The 26,229-nt window shown below is 48.9% G+C and overlaps 1 protein-coding gene and 2 long non-coding RNA genes across 3 annotated transcripts; 2 read left to right on the top strand and 1 right to left on the bottom strand.

The window, feature by feature from the left end:
- Nucleotides 1-1,929: 1,929 nt before the first annotated feature.
- On the top strand, nucleotides 1,930-2,861 carry LOC308319349. Its single transcript, XR_013964459.1, has 3 exons — nucleotides 1,930-2,013; nucleotides 2,179-2,630; nucleotides 2,779-2,861. It is a non-coding gene; the product is annotated as an uncharacterized lncRNA (long non-coding RNA).
- A 6,713-nt stretch (nucleotides 2,862-9,574) lies between these two features.
- LOC308319963 (uncharacterized protein) lies at nucleotides 9,575-14,217 on the top strand. The gene is made up of 8 exons (XM_080770207.1): nucleotides 9,575-9,723; nucleotides 9,929-10,005; nucleotides 10,101-10,145; nucleotides 10,802-10,926; nucleotides 11,286-12,484; nucleotides 12,662-12,792; nucleotides 12,912-13,113; nucleotides 13,397-14,217. The coding sequence occupies exons 4-5, from the start codon at nucleotides 10,854-10,856 to the stop codon at nucleotides 12,239-12,241; spliced, it is 1,029 nt and encodes a 342-aa protein (XP_080626333.1). The 5' UTR covers nucleotides 9,575-9,723; nucleotides 9,929-10,005; nucleotides 10,101-10,145; nucleotides 10,802-10,853; the 3' UTR covers nucleotides 12,242-12,484; nucleotides 12,662-12,792; nucleotides 12,912-13,113; nucleotides 13,397-14,217.
- A 773-nt stretch (nucleotides 14,218-14,990) lies between these two features.
- LOC308319749 lies at nucleotides 14,991-17,534 on the bottom strand. Its single transcript, XR_013964484.1, has 3 exons — nucleotides 17,079-17,534; nucleotides 16,709-16,788; nucleotides 14,991-16,227 (listed from the first exon to the last, which is right to left on the bottom strand). It is a non-coding gene; the product is annotated as an uncharacterized lncRNA (long non-coding RNA).
- Nucleotides 17,535-26,229: the final 8,695 nt, after the last annotated feature.

Genomic DNA, 26,229 nt, shown 5'->3' with positions numbered 1-26,229 from the left:
ACATACCTCCATACACTATGACGCTCATGTCAACCTGTCAATGAGGAAGTTGGAACACGCTGGAATTGTTTGTTTACACTCTCTGCCGTGTGGTCTGACCGGGCCGCGGTGCAACGAACAACGGCCGTAGATGGCCTCAGAGTACGCCGACTGGGTCAGCTCCTCTGGGTTCTACCCCGCCGATCGCCGCCGCGGTGTACAGCCGCGATGATAGACCCGGAGGTCTCACCGCTTCTGCAGCCAGGGAACCAGGGCTCCGCCAACGTGGTCGGCTTCGCACTTGGCTTTGGCCACACCGAACGCCGTCTCCTAGTTTCCCCCAACGTGGTCGGGTTTCACTAGGGAACGGACGCACGGACCGAACGCCGTCTCAAGGTTTCCCCCAACGTGGTCGGGTTTCGCCAGGGAGCGGACGCACGGACAAGCTCCACACCGAACGCCGACCCAAGGTTTCCCCCAACGAGCAGGTTTCACCAAGGGTTGGACGCACGGACCGAACGCCGTCTCCTAGGTTTCCCCCAACGAGCAGGTTTCACCCAGGAGCGGTCGCACGGACAAACTGAGGCTTCCTCCGCAAGACGGACTCGGCACTCAGCTTGTTCGGATTAGACCTGCAGCTTTGCTGTTGTTGTTTTTTTGTGGAGCTACGCGGCGCCCCGAGAGGAGTCGTCGAGACGACCAGCTCTCTTCTTACCTAGGTAAGTGGACTGTGTGCCACGCAGCTTCATGTTCTAAATATATATATTTATATATAATGTTTAATAGTGTCAAAACTGCTGAGATACACGAAACGTCTGCTCTCGTGGAAATCAAAAAATCGAAGTGGCACTGCACAGATGGGGCTTAAATAGCCCGCTGATTGGCATCTGCGCAGGGCCACCATAGAAGATGTGTCTTAAAGAGATATCCATGAACACTGCCCTGTGGGGTCAGTTCCCGTACATATTGAAAATATGTAGTGGAGAGCCAGTCTCGAACACGATAGAGAACCACAACGCACACCAACGCTGTGAAAAAGCTCACCGAATTGGCAAAGACCTGCGGCCAGGAATTTCACCTACTGAAAGTAGCAAGTGAAATCACTACCGACAGAGTGGAGCAAATCAGCTTCACAGACACTGCTGAAGGCGGAGGTGCTATAATAATAATAATCTTTATTGTCCCGAAGGATATTTGTCTTCACAATCTGTTCAACAGTTCAACACCCACATCAAAACAACACAGAGCACATAACACCAAGACAGTAAAAAAAACAAAACATGAGGTCCCCACAAGCTGTGTACAGAACCATCCTATCGGCGGGGCAGTTTGTTTAATGCCGCGATGGCTGAGGGGACAAAACTCCTACTAAAACGGACCTTTTTCCATGGCAAGGTTCTGTATCTTTGTCCAGATGGCATGAGGTTAAAGAAACGATACAGAGGGTGGTCAGTGTCATTTGATATCGAGAGTGCTAGTCGTGTGATGGCGTTATTGTTCATATCAGAAAGTGTGGGTGTAGGAAGTCCGATGATTTTGGAAGCAATACGGGTGATACTGAAAAGTTTGTTCCTGTTAGGCATGGACAGTATGGTGTAGAAACATGCAGAACAGTACAACAGAACAGGTTGAATAATGCTTTTGTACAATAATAGCAGAAGATGAGGAGCAACAGATAATGATCTTAGTTTTCGGATTACATGGAGTCTTTGCTGAAAGCGTGACTGGATAGATGTAATGTGTTGATCAAACCTGAGTCTATTGTCCAGTGTGAGTCCAAGATATGTGAAACTGTCTACCTGTTCTATTGTTTTACCATTAATGAGGAGTGGGTTAAGTCCAGTGTGGGTTGTTGTTTCAATGACCAGTTCTTTTGTTTTGACCACATTCAACTCTAGATAGTTGTCAGTGCACCACTGTGTGAAATGAGAAATGGTATTCTGATGGCTGCTGAAACAAGCCCACTGAGTGACACAGCGAGTGCAAGGGACCTGGATGAAGCTATCCTCAGCTTTGATCTGTCTGTCTTCTCAGGTTAGAAGGGCTATTCTTTTTGTTGATCATTGTTTATTTTGTCGCTGCATAAGTGTTTATCCTTTAATGTTATGAGTCTATTTATGTGTTAACACATTTTTATTGTGTGTGTGTGTGTGTGTGTGTGTGTGTGTGTGTGTGTGTGTGTGTGTGTGTGTTATACAGATGAAACCACCCAAAGCACCATGGAGAACACCATCGCTGCGCAGGGAGGTGCTGTTCTGGCCGGCAGTGTCTTGCCGCTAGGACGATCACAACCAACACCACCACCCACATATTCCATCATATTTGACAATCTGGATTTCTTCATCCGCCCACACCACCAGTCTACCAGGCAAGCAAACAAATCCATCCACTGGGTTCACCACATGGCTGTAGAAGACAGAGTGCCCATAACCCATCTCAGCAGGGACAAGCCAACTCAGCCAATTATGGACTATGACATTGGGAACTCCCTTCCTGGTCCTGAGATCCAAGCCCATATGCGACGAGAGTTTGTTGTGCTAGGGAGCCGCATTCTGACCCAGTACCTGGATGCTTTCAAGCCATTATCTGCTGTAGTGGCTAGTCACATCCCTCACCAATATTCAGACACAATGTCAAAGGCCTCCACCCACGTAAGTATTAAATTACTTACACTACAACTGTCAGTTGTACCATTGAGTTAACTTTTCATTAAGTTGAGCAAGTAACAACTAGTGTACTGGCATAGGATTTAAACTAAAAACTTTATGCTACTATAATCCATATATTCTTCCTTCATAGCATCCTCTTGGACTTCTGTTCAAAGATGAGAACCAAACTGGGGACTTGGTAGACGTTTTACAGCACATCCAGAATGAGTAAGTATGGCTTGTCTTGGAATTTATGAAACACAATGTTCGTATTCGTGCAGTTTGTCAATACCACGGCATGCAAAAAAAAAAGTCAGTGTTTGTGCATTTCAGCGGCCATTGCTTATCAAAAAGTGACACTTTAAATGGAGTTGGAACAACTGATGTTCAGGAGGCGGAGAAACACACCATGACCATACCTTCACGCCATCCTCCGCCCTCCATGACAATCAACCTGAGCCTACTTATACCCGCCCAATACAACCCAGCATCCTCTATGCTTTTCGTATGAACGCTCGTACTCGCTTACCGCTCGTACACCACATATGAGAAGTGAAGAAAAAAAAAACAGCAAACACTCAAACCAGCAACCGGCTCACCTGACACCTACCATGGATCTTTCCACCTCGGGCGACGACCCCGATCTCCCCGAGGGCATCCACGGGAGCCCAACGCTCATCTCGGACACTGCCTCGTCCAGCGACGCAGACAGCCGTCCCACCACAGCCCCCCAGGCCGCCGCCTCCCAGCCATCCAGGCAAAGCCGCATCCGGAGCCGCTTTCAAGCCCGCATCCGAAGGCTTCGCGCAGAAAAGAAGAAGGGTCGCGAGACCCGCAACCAACTACCGGCACCAACCCTCCCTCCACTCTTCCAGACGACCCAGCACGCCAGGCGCGTCCTCACCGCCACCCGCAGCCCCGCCACCACGCAACCTCCCAGCAACCCAAGCCCGCCTCAACCCGCCATCTCAGACTGGACGGTAGTAGGACTACATAGGCAGCTCCGCCTGCTCAACGTCCCTTTCACCCGCTCCACCAACAAGGCCGGCTTATTTAAACTTTTCTGCGACCACCAGACCAGCACCATGGACAGCAACCACAACAACAACACCGCAACAACTCCCTCAACTTCCTCAACTTTCCCAAACCCGCCCACCGATGACGTCACGAGGCGCGCTCCCAGCGCGGCCGCCACCCATGACGTCACCCGCCGGTCCAAGCGGTCCCGTGCCGTCTCAACCTCTCTCCCCCCCCCCACCTCCAGTGTTGGGTATTTACATTATATTGCGTTACTTTTCGCTTGTTTAATTAATTGTGGTCAATTTACAAGCATTGAGTTATAGTGCTGGTTGCCCAACACTGCCCGGTGTTGGGTGTCTTGCATTACATTCAGATTACTTCCTGCTTAATTAATTGATCTCGGTTGGTTCACAAGCATTGAGTTACGCGGTGTTAGTTACCCAACACTGCCCGCGTTGGGAGCCTTGCATTATATTCAGATTACTTTCTGCTCGAATTAATTAATCGTAATTGATTTCCAAGCATTAAGTTACATAGTGTGGTCACCCAACGCTGGCTTCCTCTAACTCCCCCCCCCCCCCCCCCTTCCCCCCTCCCCTCCATTCCTACCTCATTTCTTTCCACCTTTCCCAAACAGTGCAATTCCAACAAGCTCAAGCTCCCTCCCCCCCGCCATCACAATTCCTCCAATCAGTGGAACCCCCCCAGTGCCCGCCCCCCACATCCTCACGTCCCTCCTTTCCCTCCTGACCTCCGCCGCCGCGCAGGCCACACCTTCCCCCAACCCCCCCCCCCCTCCCCCCACTCAAATTCCTCCCATCCCCCCATCCATCGCAGCTCTCGTGGCTGCGTTGATTCAGGCCTCCGCCGAGGCCCCCAACCTCCCTCGGGCCTCTCCTGCCTTCCCACAGGCTTCACCCGCCTACCCGCCCTCCCCGGCCCCCCCTCCCCAGGCTCCGCCCACCTTCCCGCTGGCTTTTTCTGCCTTCCCACAGGCCTCACCCGCCTACCCTCCCCTCCCGGCCCACCCTCCCCAGGCTCCGCCCACCATCCCTCAGGCTTCCCCCGCCGAGGCTCCGCCCACCTTCCCGCTGGCTTTTTCTGCCTTCCCACAGGCCTCACCCGCCTACCCTCCCCTCCCGGCCCACCCTCCCCAGGCTCCGCCCACCATCCCGCTGGCTTTTTCTGCCTTCCCACAGGCCTCACCCGCCTACCCGCCCCTCCCGGCCACCTACCACCCCACGCTGACTCCTCCCAGCGTCCTTTCCGACTCCTCCTACCCTCTCCCCCCCCGTCCTCCCAACTTCTCTCTCTCCACAGCAACCCCAGCAGTCGTCCCGCCCAATGCCCCAGCAAGAAATCCCCAGATCATCGGCGCCACCCTCCGGAACCAGATCCTCCTAGGTAACGACATTGACCTAGCCACCCTCCTCCGCCCCTCCACCACCAACACAGAGTCCCGCATAATCGAATGCGGAGACCTCGCCATCCAACTCCGCAACCCCACCCCCTCACGCTCCGCCATCCTCACCGTCGCCGAGTTCAGCCTGGCATTTTCTCTCTACAGAGACGTCATCTGTTCCAACTACCCAGCCCGGCGCCAAGAGCTGGATGACTACCTCACCCTCATCCTCGACCTGGCAGTGAGGTTTGGCGGCTCACTCTTCTTAGAGTACCACCGCCAATTCTCCGCCACCGCCGCAGCAAGGCTCAACCAGCTCAATACCGCCACCTACTGGGGCCAACTGGACCTTGAAATGTACTGCCGAATCTTTGCAGGAAGGCTCGCCATCACCTGCAACTTGTGCGGCAACCCCACCCACCCCGCCAGCCAGTGCATCCACGCCGCCCCTCGCACCTCCGCCGCCAGCCAGTATTCAGCCGCCAGCCAGCAGGTCCACGCCGCCGCCAAACCCACCACCAAACCCACCACCAGACCCACCACCAGACCAGCTCTCAGCGTTCCCTCCCTCCTCGCCATCAACGCCGCCCCGCCCCCGCAACGACCCCCCCAATACCCAGCTTCCAAACAGTCCACCGACAGGTTGGGCCGCCCAGTTCTCTATTGCGGCACGGAAGCAATATGCAATAATTTCAACAGCAAAGGGTGCGCCGCCGCCGTTTGTAAGATGCTCCACGTCTGCACCCACTGCGGTGGCGCCCATGCCCGCATCACCTGCCCCCAACACCCCACCAATCCTTCCAAACCCAGCTGACTGTCCCGGCACCTCTCCACCCCCATCAACATCCCAGCCCTGGCCGCCGCCCTCTCACGCCACCCAGACCCCGCAACCGCCTGCTTCCTCCTCGGAGGCTTAAACTACGGCTTCTCCCCCGGCCTCATCACCCTCCCCACCAACAGCCACACTTGCCAAAACCTCCAGTCCGCCATCACCGACCCCGACTCCGTCACCACCCTGCTCACAAAAGAAGTCAAAAACGGTTTCATGATTGGCCCATTTTCCACCCCACCATTCCCCATCTACCGCATCAGCCCCCTCGGCATCGCCACCCGGAAATACTCCGGAAAAAAGAGGATCATCCTCGACCTCTCATCCCCCCACGGCACCCCCACCCCCAGCATCAACAGCCTCATCCCCAGCCCCCCATACTCCATGCAGTACGCCACCATCGACGGCGCAATTAACCTCATCCGTCTCGCCGGCCAAGGCGCCCAGCTGGCCAAAGCCGACGTCACCGCGGCTTTCAAAGTCCTCCCCCTCCACCCCGACAGCTGGAACCTTTTTGGGGTTTTCTGGCAGGACTCCTACTATTTCGCCGTCCGCCTCACCTTCGGCTGCAGGAGCAGCCCAAAGCTGTTTGACACCCTCGCCGAAGCCCTCTGCTGGATCCTCCTAAACAACTACAAGCTCCCCTACGTCACCCACCTGCTCGACGACTTCCTCGTCGTCACTCCCCCTCACGCACCCCCCGCTTCCGGCCTCACCACTCTCACCTCCGTTTTTAACGACCTCGGCGTCCCCCTCGCCCTAGAGAAGACCGAGGGCCCGTCCACCTCCCTTGAATTCCTAGGCATCACTCTGGACACTGTCTCACTCCAAGCCTCCCTGCCCCCCGACAAGCTCAACCGCATCACTCTCCTCCTCTCCAACTACATGGACCTCCCCCAGTGCAGCAAGCAACAGCTCCTCTCCCTACTCGGCCATCTCAACTACGCCATGCGCATCATCCCCCAAGGCCGCTCCTTCATCTCCAACCTCCTCCACCTCTCCACCTCAGTCCCTTCCCTTCACCACCAAGTCACCTTCGACTCCCCCTGCCAGATGGAGTTGCGCCTCTGGCACCTCCTCCTTTCAAACTGGAACGGCATCACCTTCTTTTATAATGACTTCGTCTCCTCCCCCGAAGACCTCCAACTCTTCACGGACGCGGCCCCCTCAGTAGGTTTCGGCGGCTACTATGCAGGAAGGTGGTTCTCCTCCCCCTGGCCTGGCGAACTCCACCTCCTCGACCCCGACCACACCCAATCTTCTACCCTATACGAACTCTACCCTATAGTCGTCGCCGCAGCCCTGTGGGGCACAGAATGGACAAGCAAAAGCGTTCTCATACACACAGACAACCAGGCCGTGGTCCACATCATCAACAAAGGCCGCTGCTCCTCACTCCCCGTCATGTCCCTCCTGCGCCGCCTAACCTGGCTCTCAGTCACCCACCAATTTCTCCTCCGCGCTGCCCATATCCCCGGCCACCACAACGCCATCGCTGACTCCCTTTCTCGCTTTCTTTTCCAGAAATTCAAGACCTTGGCCCCTCACTCCGATCCCCTTCCGGTCCCGGTCCCTCCATTTTCCGACATCACCTTCCCGTAGAGCACCCTCTCCACCATCTCATCCTCCAGTCCCAGCAATCCATCCTGCTGAGCATAGCAGATTCCACCCTCTCATCCTACCGGACAGCGTGGAACAACTTCCAGTCCTTCCACCTCCGCTACAACCTACCCTTCCCTTCCCTTGACCTCCTTTCCCTCTCAGCCTACATCAGCCACAGCGCCTCTGCCCTCTCCACCCGTTCCTCCACAATCCGTGTCTACCTCTGCGGGATCAGCTTCTTCACCAAACTCCTAACCGGTTCACCCCATCCATTCACTCAGCACCCCCAAATCCTTCTCCAACTCAAAGGATTACAGCGCTGCGAACCACGGCTCCCACCTCGGCGCCTCCCCCTCACCATAGAGATCCTGGCCCCCTGCATCCATACCATCAGATCCGGCTACGCCAACCAAACCCTCAACTCCACACTCGAATCCATGTTCCTCCTCGCCTTCTACGGCTTCCTCCGCTGCTCGGAGTTCACAGCCGCCAACCGGAACTTCGACCCTGCAATCCACCCCTGTCTCTCCGACATAACCTCCCACGACCACGACACACTGGTCTTCACCCTGAAACGAAGCAAGACCTCCCAGCATCGCCCAATTCCCATCTACCTCTTCCGCCTCAACTCTCCCACCAGTCCCTTCGAATCCCTGGCCAACCACGTCCGCCTCAGACAATCCCAGCACGCTCTCCCCCCGGATCCCCTCTTTACCGACGAACACGGAACCGTCGCCACCCGCGGCTGGTTCCTCCTCCACCTCCGCCAAATCCTCACCCTCTCAGGCTACCCTGCAGAAAACTTTTCCGGCCACTCCTTCCGCATCGGCGCCGCCTCCACAGCTGCCAGCCGAGGCCTCCAGGACCACACCGTCCGCCTGTTAGGTAGATGGTCTTCCCAGGCATACCTGACCTACATCCGCTCCTCCCTCCACGACATCAAGCAGGCCCACAACTCCCTGGCCTAGTGGTCGCCCCCGTAGTCCTTTTGGGGATCACGCCTCCAAGCGTACCGCGGGCTGACCGACACGCGGTCACGCCCCCACGTGTACCGCGGGATGACCGCCACACGACCCCCTCCCCAAAGACTTCAGGGTCGGCGACCCCCCCCGGAACCCACGCCTCGCTCTCCTCCTCATCATCACTCTTCTCCTCATCACTTCATTCTCTCATTCAATAAAACCTTTAAACCTTTCCACAATGGTGTGTTTATTCCAACTAGTGAAATGGAGTTGGAACAACTGATGTTCAGGAGGCGGAGAAACACACCATGACCATACCTTCACGCCATCCTCCGCCCTCCATGACAATCAACCTGAGCCTACTTATACCCGCCCAATACAACCCAGCATCCTCTATGCTTTTCGTATCCCGCCACCATCCCCATCACCACCTCAAGACCAGCAGCATCTCCACTGCTCCATCTCCTCCATCTCTCCTCAGTTCCCACGGGGGATCACGCCTCCAAGCGTACCGCGGGCTGACCGACACGCGGTCACGCCCCCACGTGTACCGCGGGATGACCGCCACACGACCCCCTCCCCAAAGACTTCAGGGTCGGCGACCCCCCCCGGAACCCACGCCTCGCTCTCCTCCTCATCATCACTCTTCTCCTCATCACTTCATTCTCTCATTCAATAAAACCTTTAAACCTTTCCACAATGGTGTGTTTATTCCAACTAGTGAACTTGCCAAATTAGTGATTTTCTACCACTAGTCATCTCAATCACATCATGGCATTACCGGATTTACATCACTCATCGCACAATTGCCCAACTTTACATGTCATAGACATTGTAACATCATCATTGATGTCATTACTGACCATAGTCATCAAAGATCGCACAATGTGGGACATTGATATTTGATAATGATATATTGGAAAAAGCCTTTATGTATCTCTACCATTCCAATATCGTTGAGTGCAGGGGCTTGATTACATGCTGCAGGTGCCCCACAGGCCTTATTAAGTTTTGAAATAAGGAAAATATATAATTTACTTACATATGCATCTGAAGGGAAGGGTTTTGATAAATCTAGTAAGTCTACTTGATGTTTCATGTAGGTATGTGCCAAAGGCCCCACATGGACTGGAAAGTGTTTTTGTAGGTGGGGACAGACTGACAGAGGGGAACAGTCGGAACATCCAGTTGTCCTATGCCGAAGGAGAGAGCAGGGAAGACAGACTGGAAGGCCTTGTCTTCAAGTTTGAGGATTGGCATGCAATCCGGAACCTGTTTGAGGTGGGTGAACTCACTCAATGTTTGACCTCAAACAGTTTATTCACAACAGTATGGACTAGCAGCCAATTACTGTACCACTTCCCCTGAAAACAAAGTTTGGACTAACTTGACTTATCTATGCTATCATGCTAATTATCATGACAATAATATTTCCTCCTAAATGAAATTGTTTGCTTACTGTACTACAACATCATTTGGATTTTAGATCTATCATCTGGTCTTTTACAAGGAGGATTCAGCCAGAGATCATGGGACACTGTTTTCAAATATGAACAGGTTGAGGTAAAAAAGAAATGTTCAAAGTGTTCTGTTCTGTTTTTATATATACATATTCTGATTCTAAGAGCCTTGTTAACTATTTTCCAAATCTTTTGCAGAGATGTTCTTTGTGATGAACTCCAGCCACCATGAATTACGGCTTGGTACTTTATCATTACGACTTACTGTGCTCTTTAGCGCCTGGGGAAATCCAGTCCAGCCAGCATGAATTCAGGCTTGGTACTGCAGGGAGGGGAGGGGGGGCTGACTACTAACGACTGACGACTGATGATTTCTGACTTCATGAGCGATGACCCGGTTTGTGTTTGTATTGTCTGTATATATTTATGTGTGTTTGTGTTCATGTGATTTCAACCTTTCAATCGACTATACAGCCCCATACCGACTTCACTGACAACCTTTAACCCATCTTACCCTCCCAGTCCCCCAGATCCACCTAAACTTGCCTTTTCTATACCCCCAAGTCTAACTCCTTTCCCATCCACTGCTGTCTGTCTGTCTCATGTTTTGTCAACTGTTTGTTTGACTAACATTGTCTCCTTATAGTGTACTTTGTAGCCGCTTTGAATTATTGAAAAGCGGTATACAAGTAATTAACTAATTGTTGTTAATTCTGTTAATATTGTCATTGTTTGTTATTATTATGTAATACTTTACTAATATATGTGGGTCCTGTAACTGTTAAGTAACTCCTGCCACCACGATTTTGTCTGGTGATCCCCTAAATGTCGTCATCATCCTCAGCAATTATTATTCTTTGCCTCCTTCCCCTTTTTTTACTTCTCATATTTTTTTGCAGTTGCAGCAATGCAAAAAAAGGTCCTCATGCTGCGTTCAACGCATATAAAGACATGGTGAAAAAGGACACTGCTGCTCTGTTCCTGGCTGCCACAATGGAGCACTTTGGACTGAACAATGTCACAGGTACACAATTGATTGTCACTGATTATGGTCACATAGTAGTTGTCGACATTATTATATATTATTTCAAAACATTTCAATTATGAATGTGAAAATGTTTGACAAGGATATCTATTCTTTTGTCAGACACATTTCAGATAAAACTCCTATTCGCCAGACACTCTGTAGTAGATTTTATAATTTTTGTGTTTGAAATCTATCGTCAACTTTCCCATTTCACCAGCACTTGGCTGATGCAAATTTCCTGGGCATCTCAATTTCTTTTTTGAATTGTAGTTTAAATGTCATGGCTCTTTTTACTTTTCTATTGCTTCCACAACTACGTTATAGTAATTCTTGTTCATTTAAATATGTCTCAACAGATGTGCCAGAGGACTTCATCCCCAAGGACATCAGGTCTGGCTCACCAGATGTGAAAAGGAGCTGGTTGCATAAAGCCGTGACCCAAATTGTGGACCGGTTTGTCATGTTTAATGACATCTCAGACACTGTGACCGGTATCCGACAATGTGCCAGTGATCGTCCTCTACTGGGGAAGGAGCTCCAATGCCGCATGCCAAGTTGTCCCAAAACCTACAAGTACAGCAAGGCCAGGGAGAACCACGAGCATAAAATTCACGGCTTAACTGTGCCTACAATGAGTGTGCCAGAGCCAGTCATGCCTAGTTCCGTGGACCACAAACGACAGCACACAGAAGCAAGACTCAGCTTTGGCTTCATGCTGTCCAACATGCAGGATGCAGTGAAGGAGGGAGATGGAGAGAGGTTACTGAGGATGTACTCTGTAGCATTGCTATTCTACAAGGCCTATGGTCATACCCAATACTCCTACAGTACACTCCTGCTGACCGTGCAGGTCAACGCCACTCTCTCCCCTCGCCTAGCACACAGTCTGACCTGGAACAGGTTCTGGAATGGGAGCGGAGGGAAGGGCAAGAATATTTCTCTTGATTTGCATCTGGAACACCTTAACAATTTCTTGAAATCGTTCCTTAAGCGCACAGGCCCAAACATGACTGAGAAAGCAGCAGACAGGATCAGCAAGTCCATTGGGGTTCTGAAGGACATGATGGACATCACAGACACTGAGCTGGACGTATCGAAGTCCAGCGGCATCCATCATGCCCGTGACCAGACTGACGACATTCTAGCACTTGTTGAGGTTCTCAGAGAGGCCGAGCTGTTCAAAAACCAACCAGGCAGACAGTTCACAGCCTTCCCCAAGTTCAACAGAAACCTGCTTGCAAAACTGAAGCACAGCGAGGTGTGCAGTTGGATGAGGTCAAAGCTGAAGGAGTGGAAGGGTGTCCCTATTTGAACAATGACAGCATAGACTCAGAGACTTACTTCCGACTACATAAGTGTGGGACACAGACAACACCGCGAACTGAGAATTATTTTTCTCTCCCTCCCGCTCCACCTTTTCAAAACCAACTTTATACCATGGACTGTGACATTGGGAACTCCCTTCCTGGTCCTGAGATCCAAGCCCATATCTGCTGTAGTGGCTAGTCACATCCCTCACCAATTTTCAGACACAATGTCAAAGGCCTCCACCCATGTAAGTATTAAATGACTTACACTACAACTGTCAGTTTTCCAACGTGAACAAGTTGTGGTAAAAAAATAAGAAAAGTGTTCTGTTTTATATATACTGTACATATTCTGAATCAAAGAGCCTTGTTAACTATTTTCCAAATGTTTTGCTCCACCTTTTCAAAACCCACACACTTCACAGGTCCGTCGCTGCACCTCGATGACGTCACCCCCTGGTCCAGAGAGCCTGCCCAAGAACACACAAGAGCCAACTCTCCAACATCCCGAAAACAACGTTTCCCCTCTTGCACGCATAGATAGAATAGAATACTGGTATAGTCCCCACTCCTTTTGGGGTCTTATTTTTGTCACATTATTATATATATGTATGTGTATATATATATATATATGCACAAAGGTGAAATTCATACTCTTCTTTTTACACATCCTAGAAGAGTCTTGCTCAAGGAAACGCACATCGACACATTGCCTGGCCTGGAATCCTACGCAGTAGCGACGTCCATCATGGTTCCCCCAAGAATATCTGCTCCAATCCAGCACAACTCTGCATATTCACAGCAGTAACGGCTCTACAGCTGGGTCAACCAAGGGCTCTGGCTTCCCAGGCGGGCTCAGTAACCACTCAGCTATGGGGTATGCAATTCATATTTCAACACTATTCATACTGCCCCGTGTGTTGCCTTGTTTTCACTATGCCGTCTGAACAATATTTTCATCAAAGGTTCAGTTTTAATGTCACCATCCATGTAATCATAACAGTAAAACATGTTTACACTTTATTCACTAATCCCGTATCAACCTCAGTGGATACACATACCCTCAGCTAATAACAGCTTCAGCTTGAATGAAGCCTTTGTCTTCCATTGACAAACATGACCATTTTTTTATGACCCCCCCCATTTCTCTCCCTCTGCAGCCGCAGTAGATGCCACAGCCAGTCATCATTACATGGCTTCCACCCCTACCCAGCAACGACAGGGCCTTCCACAGCAACAACAAGTCTGCACTGTCGCAACGCATTTTTAAGTATGCAAAAATGGCAAAAATAATCTCAGGGTTTTTTGTGTTAAATCCAGTAATGTTATTGAGAAAAATGTTGCTTTTTAAAAGCCATGCAACCCATTTAGACCGGGAAATAATCTGTAATTTTTAGATTTATTTGGCTATTCAAAAATAGCAGATCTACAAGCTCATAGCACGGCAGCGAGTGCCACGCTATAAACTTGTATATCTGCTATTTTTTAATAGCCAAAGTATAAAATATCGATTATAAAGTGGTTACACGGTTCCCGGTTTGAATGGGTTAAGCTATAGCTATGGTGAGTTTGAACTTAGTGAGACTGCAACTGGCTCCTAGCACCACAGGAAGTCATTCCTGCCTGTGTTCACCAAACTCTCCTTTCAGCGTTAAAGCGTTTTACTGAGTCTGAGTCAGTCAATAATATAGCCTTGTAGTCTTTAAACATGCCCACGATACACTTTAGATAACGTATATCTGATTGTGCTATAAAAGTCTGCAATAACTGCTGCCAAGTAGCCAAAAATTGTGCAATAATTCACTGTTTATATTCATCAATGACTGCCGAGTGTGACCGTGGATCAGGCCTCTTCATGGAGCCCACCAGAAGTGTGACCTGGACCCGATGTGGACCAGACCACTCCACGGATCCCACCTGCCTATTTCTCTGTCTTTTTTTCTCTCTGTCTATCTCTCTCTCTCTCTACCCCCCCCCCCCCCCTCCGACACGGTCGAGGCAGATGGCCGCCCACCCTAGAGTCGGGTTCTGCCTGACGTTTCTTCCTAAAGTGGAGTTTTTCGTTACCATTGTCGCAATATTGCTTGCTCTGGGTGGATCTTTGTTGGTTGTAAAGTGTCTTGAGACAACTTGTGATTTGACACTATAATAAAATTGAATTGAATTGACCAAGGGCATCTTATTTTTCTCATTTGTCACCACACATTGCAGGATGTAAGAAAATATGTATCTCGAATTTGCACTTAACAAAGGGTACTTGAAAAGGATATGAGAATGCATAGTTGGGACCTTATTGAATATAGGCTACGCACGTATTGTTTTTATGATCCTGTTATATATATTGTTGTGATTTTCCCCTACCTAAGTATGCTCAACTATAGCATTTACTGTTTTTATAAATACATTTTTCATTTGCCTCACTTATTCATGTTTACTTTGTAAAACTACATAACATGTTTCTAAAGTATCAAAGCTGGATCCCATGTGTTAAATTGCAAATTGATCAATGCCTCTAGCCGAATTTGAGAGTCATCATGCATAGTGAAAAGGGTGACATACAGTACCAGGACAGATGTACATTTTTACTTATTTTGTGATAAACGGTTCTTAATCAAAGTGAAATTTGCATACCTGGAAAATAAACACCAGATTTTTTGAAGTGACAAACTTTTAATAACTTATGTTCAAATTACATACAAAACCATTTTAATCATGAGCATTCAGTCAACTGAATATTCCACAGCTCGAGTTGACAACCAATCTGAATCTTATAATAGCCTTTAATGGCCAACTGCTTATTCGTCAGACGATTCTGAGCTGCTGTGCTGTGTTCCCATCTCAAAGTCGTCCTCATCTTCATCAAAATAGCCTGTATAATTGATGTCTGGCTCAGTGAAGCTATCCTCTTGATAAGGCTCTACATCGTCAATGTCACCAAAGACTTCATTGATGATTAGCAGAATTTCTCTTGCATGTTTTTTTCTGAATACAGGAAGGTTTCTAAGAATGTAGGACAAGTCAAATATGTGTGTGCCGTGTTCTACTACTGCATCTATGAGCTCAGCACTGAAACCAGTACATGCTGACTTGCTAGTGTAGACATGTGCTGTGTCTTTTTCTAAACAAACCATATACTCCTCTAACATTTCCCGGATAAGAGATTTGTCCTCTTGTGTTACCACTCGACATTTCCCTTGCATGGCAACATCTTGTTCTATTACCTCATGTTTGGGGATAGGCTCGTAACACTCTTCACCTGCACATGAACATACAGAGTGGCAATAGCTGCAGCAGACATGCCCTGGCTCTACACTTGTTGGCTGGTTTTCAAAATGACTGTACAGTGCTTTTCTAAAGCAGCTCTTAGTGCCAGTGTGTATCAGTTCTTTCACTTCTGGACCAGCCCTTTCAGGTTTTTTGATAGCATACAAAATTGCATGTGACTGCAACCCATTTCTGCCAGCCCTTCCAACTTTTTGAACAATGTCTTCAACATCCTCTGGCAAACCATACATTAGAACATGAGAAACATTAGGGAAATTCAAGCCCATCCCAAGAGCTGTTGTTGCAACAACCACTCTGCAGCTCCCCTCTCCACTAAAGGAGGCCAAAACTCTGTCTTTGTACTTTGACAGTGTATTGCTGTGGAAGATTCCTATAAGGTGGTTCTCAGCCTTCTGATCCTGGTCTTTGTTAACCCAAGCATCTTCTCCCAATTCTGCTTTAAGATAGGTGAACACTCTCCCAAGTGACTTCAGTGCTCTGCAATAGATTATAATGGGAGACATTGATAGACCCTTATCTTTGACCTCCTTTACCACCCAGTCCATACAGTTCAAGTTATCGGCAGGAACCCGAATCAGTCCCAGTCTGATGTTTCTCCTGTTTGGGCTAACAGTCACGAGAGTTGCCTCCTCCATATCCAGCATCCTGGTCACACGGCCTCTGTTCTTGTTATCAGCCGATGCTGTCAACGCTAACACAGGTAAACCTGAAAGACAAGTGCACATGTATCAGCAAACAAGCATTAATGAAGAACTGTATGCTACACTTTCTATAGCGTTGTAAAGGGGAAATAATTAGGTTATTTATGTTATCGGTAGCTTCAGCTAAAGACTGACGTTTCCATATATCATAATGTATTTTCTTTAAATGACAAATAACTATACTTGGACAGCACCAACTTCTATGATCTGCTCCTGTAGTGTATACACCCCTCCCCCTAATCAGGCTATAGAGGGGGTTTATCCTCCCCAAGTTGCCAGCACAACACAGCCCTCCCCCTAACCTTAAAAAAAGGGGGATTAACCTAACCAGGTTGCCAGCCCAATGCACACACAAAAGAAACAGCCCCCCCAACATTCCCCCCTCAGTTAGCAGCACAATGCAGCCCCCCTTCCAAACACAATCAATGCCCCTTTTCTGGATTGATATTAATTAATCATGTAGCATTACTGTGTTTCAAAACTCACCTTCTTTGACTAGGGATCTTAGTTCATTCAGCCTGGAAAAGGCTTCTCTGAAGGCTGGCTTCCCGTTTGCTCCCAGCCCCCTGGTTGAAAGAAAAAGACATCCTAAATTGAGTCTAGGTAGCAGCAATAGTAACGTGCATAGTTGCATTACAGCAATACAGTAACAGTAAGATCTGTTTAACATTTGGTCCGTTTGTGTGTGTTAGCTTATTGTTTACAATATAATATTTGACATAAATGTTACAACACTTCGTCTTGGAACTACTGTAGCCGTATTTAGAAACACGCTGCTCTGTTACTGTTTTGTTTTACAGTTTAATGTGTAGTGTAACAATTACACTATACAGCCATTTAACGGTGTTTAGCTTACCATTTGTATGCGACGTGAACTTCATCGACGACAATGCCAAGTAGGTTTTCACGATACACTTGTGATGAAAGCATATCACGCCATTTATCGCTAAGTAACCAAGATTCCGGGCTGCCAAAGACCAGCTGACATCGGCCGTCGAGGATGTCGGCGTGTGCTGCATTATCTACGAGTTGCGCAGCATAGAGTCCAAGATTCGTAGCCTCTTTGATTTGATCTGCTACGAGGGCAGTCAAAGGAGAAACGACGATCAATATAGGCTTCGGCGTCCCCAGTTCTTTCACTACCAGTGGAGCTAGTTGGTAAATTAAACTCTTGCCGAAGCCAGTCGGGAGGAGCGCAAAAACATCTTTTCCACGCAAAAAAGCCTTCAGTGCCATACTTTGCTCTTCTTTCAACGAAGAAATATTGTCCAGTTGAGAAATAACTGATGTTATTGCAGCTTCTATCGTCATATCGCTCATGGTAGCGGCCATGTTGACTAGTGAATAAGTGAAACAACTACAACAACACAGCAGCTTCTATATACCGTCACATCCGCTTTTGCACATATCCCGCCTTTAGCTCACGCTGATTGGTTCGGTACGAAGCAGATCTGTCTCAGGCTCAACTCTGTCGGAAGTCCCAGATGAGTGTTGTGTTGGGGAATATGTTTCCTCAATACCGCCCTCATCTGGCAGCGTCAGGTTATTGGTATTACCCAGCTGGGGATCGAACCCCTGACCATCCAGTCTCAGGGTGGACGCTCTAACTACAAGGCCACTGAGCTGTTGATGATATCCAGGGCCTCTTACGTGTGTGTAACTCTAGTGTAAAAAATGGAACCAAATGGAGCCATGAGGCCCATAGGGCAGGAGCCTATCTCCTGTTTCTGTAGCGTGAGGCAGCTTGATGTACAAGTACACCCCCTGGACATGACACTAGTATGTAGCAGGGACTTATCCCAATCCATCCCTTGATGCTGAGTACCAAGCAGGGACAAGCAGGGAGGTACTGGGTTCCATTTTTCTGATTGAACCCCGACCTCCCAGGCTCAAGGCAAATGCTCTGATACAATTTTGAGGTATAGTTCAGAATTGTGGCTACAGAAAGAGTAATTTACAAGATAGAAAGGTTATCTTGGGCACAAATTGAAGCTTAGGGATATGGGAAGTTTTCTATATACAAGTGAGGCAGTGATACTCACCATAATGTGTTGGAAAATAACCATCTTTGTTGTTATTAGCCAAGCGGACACCATATTCTTTTGTGTTTTTGAGGATGATGTGGGTCATATTTAAGAATATAATGGTAGCAACCCCCCAAATCCTGTTCTATTACATACCTACTGACCGCCAGAGGCGGTGTTTTCAACACCTGGATATACATCGCGCGCACGCGCAGAGGTCGAATATTAATACCAAAAATGTCACTCGTGACCCCCTGTGGGCGTACCGATATAGGTGCCCAGTTCACAGGGTTCATCCTCTTTCATCTTTTCGCCTTCGCAAGTCGATTTATTTTGAGCTCCTGCTAGCCCTTCGAGGCTGCATACAGGGGCTCTCGACGCTGGCCATGCCTACGGAGCCTCTACGCAGGTCGTTGAAACTGAAACAGCTACGCTTATTGTGTCTCGAAACCAACACGGTTGGAGCTGCCTGGTGCCCTCCAGAGACGCGTGGTTTGTTGTTTTTCATGACTGGGGATCCCCCCCCGTGCGTTCGGTAGGAGCCACCTTGCGTCCTCCAGAGGCTGCATGGCGGCGATAATTCCCCGCCGGGCTCCCTGGTCCAACTATTATGTTGGACTTTGTTTTCTACAGGTAAGTTGTGTTACTTTACTTGCCCGGCGGGCGCGCCTGCTACAGCGTTAGCTTCGCTTTGCTGTCTGGCGTTACATTGGGTTGGTGTCAGTGTTTGCTCGCTGAAATCCAACTTGTATGATTTGTTACAATTGTCGGTGGTGGCAGGGGCCGTCCAGCCTCCCGACCAATGCATTAAGGGTTAGCGGTTGTGTGTGTTCACTATTAACCAAGAGCTAACTTAATGCTTCGTGGTGCTGTTGTTGTGGTCGCGCAGGTTCGTCTCGACAGCAACCGCGGCGGCGCTTATTTGATTATTAATCAATACTCATGTTGAATGGCCGCACGATGCTAAATGAGCAACAGCAATATTTTCTGCAAGAAGAGTGTGTTCGCTCTGTCGCAGATGTGCAATCTACCACATATATGTGGCGCTCGGTTGCGTTTGCAACGATGCCTACCAATAAGAGGTTTGTGTGGTCGTGACGTTAATGAGCGTTCCTCCCCAGACGATTTCTGGTTAAGGAACAAACTTTTTCAAAATGCAGGTCAAGTTGTAAACTCAGCTCAGTGCTGACTTGCTAGTTTGTTTTGCTCGTTATATCAAGCAGGAATATGACAATGTTGTCACTGTGTGTAGCGTGCTTAATGTCACAGCTTAACTTGAGTGTATACTGCTATCTGAGATACGCATAGTGTTTGTATCTCATAGCTTGAGTGTGATCCGCTCAGCTGCTTTTCGGACAATACCCGTTTGTGCTTGGCAGTATAATTACTAATATAATGGTTCAAGCTTCTATCGCTTTACCATTGCGTGGTTATCAAACTACGCCTGCATAGTATTGGTAACTTACTCATTGTATGTCCTTTTGCAAGGCCTTCCTCAGCATTATACATGTACATAACATGTACTGATAACCAATAGGAATAATGCTGTGCTTATCCCTATTTGGACTAGTCCTCATTAGCTGGCTTTGCAGCGACTGCCCTGATCCTCCTCGGGGGCAAGACAGCAGAATACATTGACTAGTACATATGTCATGTACTTGATACTGTAGCTTGAGTGATCCATGCTTTTTGCTGCATTATCACTGACACTGGGGTTGTGTTTCGCTCCACTGCTGTCAGACTGTGTGCTTGGAACTGGCTTGAGTGGCCTTCGCTCTTCGCCATACATAGTATTGTTGACTTACTGTGTACTGATGGTCATTTTTCACTAGCACCGAGGGCATATTCCGCCCCGCCACTATCATATTGTGCACTTGACACAGGCTTGAGTGATCCCCGCTCTTCGCCATGTCGGTATAGTACTAATGACATACTGTGTACAGATGCTTGGCTGTGTTATCACGGGCATTGAGAGTGTGTTTCATTCTGCTGCCTCCCACCGTATTACAGCGTGAAGGCTGCTGGTGTGAATACTTTGTGGTATCCGGTTAACTCATTCAACGCCAAGTGCTGAGTTAACTTAAATTCTTCTTAATTGCCCTGTACTAATTGGCATTAATATAGGCTTTGAGAGTGCTTTACGCTCTGCGGCCTGCCACTGTGTCTCGGCGTGAAGGCTGCCATAGTGCCCATATAGGCATTAAGAGAGTGTCCCTCGCTCCGCTGCCCGCTGTCGTCGTTCAGCATGGAAACTACTGTCACGGTGTGCCATTGACTAGTATAAGCACCGAGTGTGTCTCGCTCCACCGCTTTATCTAGTATAAACACTGTGCCCATATAGGCATTAAGAGAGTGTCCCTCGCTCCGCTGCCCACTGTCATCGTTCAGCGTGGGAACTACTGTCACGGTGTGCCATTGACTAGTTTAAGCACCGAGTGTGTCTCGCTCCACCGCTTCATCTAGTATAAACACTGTGCCCATATAGGCATTAAGAGTGTCCCTCGCTCCGCTGCCCGCTGTCGTCGTTCAGCGTGGAAACTACTGTCACGGTGTGCCATTGACTAGTATAAGCACTGAGAGTGTGTCTCGCTCCACCACTTCATCTAGTATAAACACTGAGTGTGTGTTTCGCTACTTGACACTGTAGCTTGAGTGATTCTCGCTCTTTCGCTACAACTACATAACCAGTAGTATTTAGTGTCTCGCTCTGCTGCCGTTCATGGATTAGGGCAACATGCTGGTCCTCTCTGGTCCCACAGAGGAGGTCCGTTACTTGTGCCTGTAGTCGTGTTTCGACTTGGGTGCCGGACACAGGCTATGGCTGTGGTTCTTTCTTCCATCCATCTCCAACCGCTTATCCGTAATCTGGTCGCGAGGGAAACGGCTCCACACCGAGAGCTGCAGACTTCCTCTCCAGATCAGCATTAGCATTCAGCATTTAGCATTCAGCATCCAGATTGCATACTGCTGGCACGTATGTCAAGTTGTCAACTGTGTTGGCCGTGGTGGGGGCTGATTTGCCTCCCACGGGGATGCTAGCGTTGCGTTGCTAGCGTAGCCCTTGTGAGATGTTGCTCTCTCAACTAGGGGAAATGTCAAGGTGGTACTGTTGGCCACTAAGTTGCTCAGGTTGAGAACTTCTTAACCCATTTAGGGCCGACGCTGTAAACACCTTCAGAATCCTGACCTAGGTCTCTGAATGATTTCAAATGTCTATTTGAAGAATTGAGAAGAGTATATATGTGGATATATACTTGCATAGCAGCGGCAACCCAGACTTGTTCCTGTCCTAATGGGTTGATAAATGGGTACTGCTCTTTTTACTGCTGTTTGCAGAGCCGCTGCTCATGGTCTGTGATGAGTAGCACTGACCTTTTTAGATTGCCTTCTGTGGGTGACCGAGACAGGGTCCCTAACCCTGAACTTAATGCCAGCATTGCTTCTCTGGTGGTCTCACTAGATGAAGCATTCAAGCTAGTATGGCTATTGCCCATGGCCGCACACAGTGTGGAGTCACTGGCCTGCCAACTAGATCCAGACTTAACACTCTGCCGCCGTTCCAGGCCGGATGTTTGGGCCTGCTACCCAACAGACCTTGCAGCATAGTGCACGGTGAACAAGCAGCTTGGTTCAACTGAAGGTTTCTCCTTGATGCATGTTGTGACTGATGGTGGTGGTTTTCGCCTGATCCTCGATCTCAGACCTACCAGCTGCATCTGGTCATGTATGCTGGGCACAGTGGATGTGCTCCAGGTGGTGCCATATTGAGAATGGTCTGCAAGCATGGCCTTGCTTAAACTCTTAGAGTTAATGGGGGGCTGCCAGACAGCTTCCACTGACCTGTCTCGTCCTGGATGAGTACAGTGCTGCCAGCCACTCCCTCTGGTTGTTGGGCACACCGAAGCGACATAGACAGTTGCTTCTCTAGGGCTGCTTTCATTGCACCCTTTTACATGTCCTGTCTATAATTTCTGGGCCTCAAACCCCAGAATTCTGCCTACCACCGTGGATACGGTTGGGTTACTGTTTCAGTTATGTACAGGCATTTAAGTAAGAGCGTGCTTCGCTCTACTGCCTACCACCTCCAGCCAGTGTCTGTGATGTACACAGCCAGTGTGCAGTGGACTTGGCCCTTGGGATGTTTAGACTTTGTTCGTAACACATGTCAACAGTCGATCTTCCGACCCATTAAGGGGTCGCTCGATCCAGTCAGTCTCTGCAGGAGGTCTTGCCTCATCTTGCCGGTTTCATAGCAATGCTCTTGTTGGGTATACAGTCCAGGTGGCGGACATGCTTCCCATTTAAGCCTCTTGGATCCGATGTTTCGGATCACTCGGCATATGTACGGCAGAGCAGGGTCTTTGGCCTTGAGCGCTTGGCGCGTGGCCAACTGTAGTTCTCCCTTCCGGCGCTGGCCGTTAGGGCAGGACACTCTGGCCCACCCCTGGCCAGGCGACTTCTTGTAAGTCTTCTCTACACTGCCACTTTTGGTGTCTTGTATCCTTCACAGGATAGGCAGAGGCAGTCGCACAGTAGTATGGTGCTACCATACCGGTCAGGAAGTATGAGGTTCCGTGTTTCCGCCTCAATTTGTCTTTCATATTGGGCGGGCTATAGCGACTAGAGGTTTGTTTTTGGTTACCACTGCAGCCGAATCATCCACTGCAGCTTCTCGATGAAGTGCTTTGGCCTCCCCACAGAGACAGAATCCCCTGTCACAGTTTAGGGAGAGGTTGCATTCTCACCCGGGTCACCTTCAGCGGCGTAAATTGACCACTGACAATCATGCCTATTGTCCGAACCCTACTTCATTCTTGTGCATCCTGCATATAATAAAGGTTGCGCTCTCCCTGGACAGCGCCGGTCTCACTTTATTGTGGGTATGCCATCAGCCACGCTGACGGGGCGAGTAATCGTCCCCCTACCATCTGGTACGAGGTACCACTCTACCAGGTTGGGATGGACTTTGTCCCCAGCCCTTGGATAGGGCCGTTCTCAAATGGCTATCTGCTAGTGGCATTTGCCCTCACTGCGACGCTACGGAAGTGAGTAGGTTGTCTTCATGCCCTGCCCGGTGCCTGAGACCATTCGCCAATCCCTCTTATGTCTTCAAGGACTTTCTGCCTTTCAAGTTGGCTAGCCTATCATTTTCAGTTTCCTCCACAGCCGGGCATGGAGCATTCTAGTACCTACCTATTGTGCCCTGTCCGGGCTCTGTGGCACGGCATAGCCGTCTGTCTGTGATGAAGGGCACAGGAAGGGCTGTGCCTTGATTCAACAGAGACTAACGCAACACTTAGATGTACTTTGATTGTTGCGTTGAGGTAGACTTCTTCAGTAGGCCACAAGGCCTCCCCAGAGGCATGTTGACATGCCGGACCAGGGGGTGGACATCTGTGCTGCAGTGCAGCCAAATGGTCTCCATCTGTTTTGGTCTTTTGCCTAGAGCCAGCCAACCGGACTCTCCCTCACCCTGTGGTGATGGATGTTTGGCTGTCTATTAGATCTGCAAACCGACCTCGGTAAGCGCAGATTCCTCGTGAACTTGTTGGTATGAGTCATCCAGGTGTTGAAAACACCGCCTCTGGCGGTCAGTAGGTATGTAATAGAACGCAAGTTATCTATATAACTATGGTTCTATGAATACCGGATGACCGCCAGAGTTCATTGTCACTCGGAATCCCGACGAAAAGATTTCATGAGGATGAACCCTGTGAACTGGGCACCTATATCGGTACGCCCACAGGGGGTCACGAGTGACATTTTTGGTATTAATATTCGACCTCTGCGCGTGCGCGCGATGTATATCCAGGTGTTGAAAACACCGCCTCTGGCGGTCATCCGGTATTCATAGAACCATAGTTATATAGATAACTTGCGTTCTGCTACTTACCCCTATGTGTCAAGATACTTCATGACCAATTTCAGACTACCATGTCTATTTATGTAATTTTAGTGAATTAATATTTGTCTTTACACAATTTCGCCAGAGCCATATACCAAAAAGGGGGTTTTGAGGTAGGTGGGACATTTTGACAACTTTTTATCATAGCTCATCATGTTCAGCACATTTTTCCAATAAGAAAACACTGATTAAAAGTATATTTCCGGGGGGTGCAGGAGACCCCCCTCCAGCGACTGTACTAATAGGCTACGATGCCTGTGTGAGCCTTGTTACCATTATGGTCAATTGGTCATGGCACCGGACATGGCGCAAACAGACTTCCGGAATAAATTAGACATATTACCCAAATAAGTTATAAAATAACTAGGTAGAAGACAAATTGAAAATAATAACAAAACACATAATTATGTCAGCCAAAACCAGTGATACCAGGAACAGACTGAAGAACTGAAGAACTCATTTTACACTCTCAACTCTGTTCTGTTGTACATTAAAGGAGCATTCAGTGATTTGGCTGGTTTGGAATCCCCCCCCGGTCTGTCACTGGCTTCCATTGACAATGAATGGTAGACTATCTTTGCAACGTCCTGGCGCTGCATAGATTTCGATGACATTGACAATGAACGGTAGACTGCATTGTTTCATCTGCCAGAGTGAGTGGACAAAAATGGTGAAATATTGTTTTAAATGGTGCATATATATAGTGCCTTTATCCAAGGTGCTTTACATAGATTGTGCATTACATTAACTCATTGACACACATTCATACACCGATGGCGGAGGAAACCATGCAAGGCTCCAACCTGCATATCAGGAGCAATTAGGGATTCAGAGTCTTGCTCAAGGACAATTCGACACTAACTCTGGGGGAGCCCGGGTTTGAACTGGCAACCTTGTGGTTACCATCCGGCCACTCTACTCCTGAACCACCGCCGCCCCGTTTCAGATCATTCCAGACGCTCCTCGTAGTCGCCTAATGAGCTGAGATCATTCCAGAAGCTCGTCTGGCTCCTCATAGCCGTCTTCTTCTTCTTCACTGAGTCTGGCGTCAGCGCTGGAAGCCGCCACGTTAACGTAATGCATCTCCACGTTCTCCAAGTCTACACGCTGCATCCTCGTGGCCTGGGAGACACACAGCAGCAGCAGCACACTTTGACTGAACTGGATCACACAAGTCTGGATCAGTGTCGTTTACACTGGCTCTAGGGTGAAAGGTAGAATTGTTACCAAGTGGGATTGTGGATCGGCTGTTTTGTCAGCACACACGCGCGCACACACACACACACACACACACACACACACACACACACACACACACACACACACACACACACAGTAGGCACAGTGCAAATACATCAGTGAATATGTCATTACTACTGTCAGTTTAGAATCATGAACAAGTTGAATGAAGACGTGAATGTAGAGAAGTCCTAACGCTGATCTATCTAAGATTTATTCCAATGGGGCTTTGTAGAGGAAAGACCAATAACAAACTATTTGGGGTATTTTAAAGTAGATATGATGAAGTAGAATGGGCCAAGTACTGCTTCAGCAAGGGCACCTAAAATGCATGTATTAAATGAAGAGAAAACAATGTCATTGCCTTGGCTGCATGAAGCTGGTTCTAATTTGAAGAAGCTGCTGCAGAGATCTGAGCCAGCAATCTTGAGTCAATTTCATGTTTGGTCTGCAGCCCACATCATGTGCATTTCTCTAAAACAACTTAAACTATTCTCATTTTTTTTAAACGTTCCGCTCTGCAAAAAAAAAGAAAAAGGCACACTGACTATAGTAAATGGAGACCCTAGCCACTTTCACGGTGCGACTCAGGAGATGTAGGACCCAATTGCAAAACAGATTGTCAAGAGCAGGTCAAAATGCAAGGTGATTCATTCTCCAAAACACAGGGACACAAGAATGAATGCAGGTGTAGCCCCCAGCCAATACCCAACAGCCCTGCCAATCGGGCTCAGCCTTATTGGCATGACAGGTTGCACGTTGGTCTGGCGAGTGGGAGGCCCGGTTTCAATCCGTTTCAATCCGTTTCCTCCGTTACTGGCTGGCTTTTGTCTGTCCCC

The sequence above is a fragment of the Protomyctophum bolini genome, assembly GCF_963924005.1.
Source record: "Protomyctophum bolini genome assembly, chromosome: 8".
Classification (NCBI taxonomy): domain Eukaryota; kingdom Metazoa; phylum Chordata; class Actinopteri; order Myctophiformes; family Myctophidae; genus Protomyctophum; species Protomyctophum bolini.
This window is presented reverse-complemented; position numbering and strand designations above follow the sequence as displayed.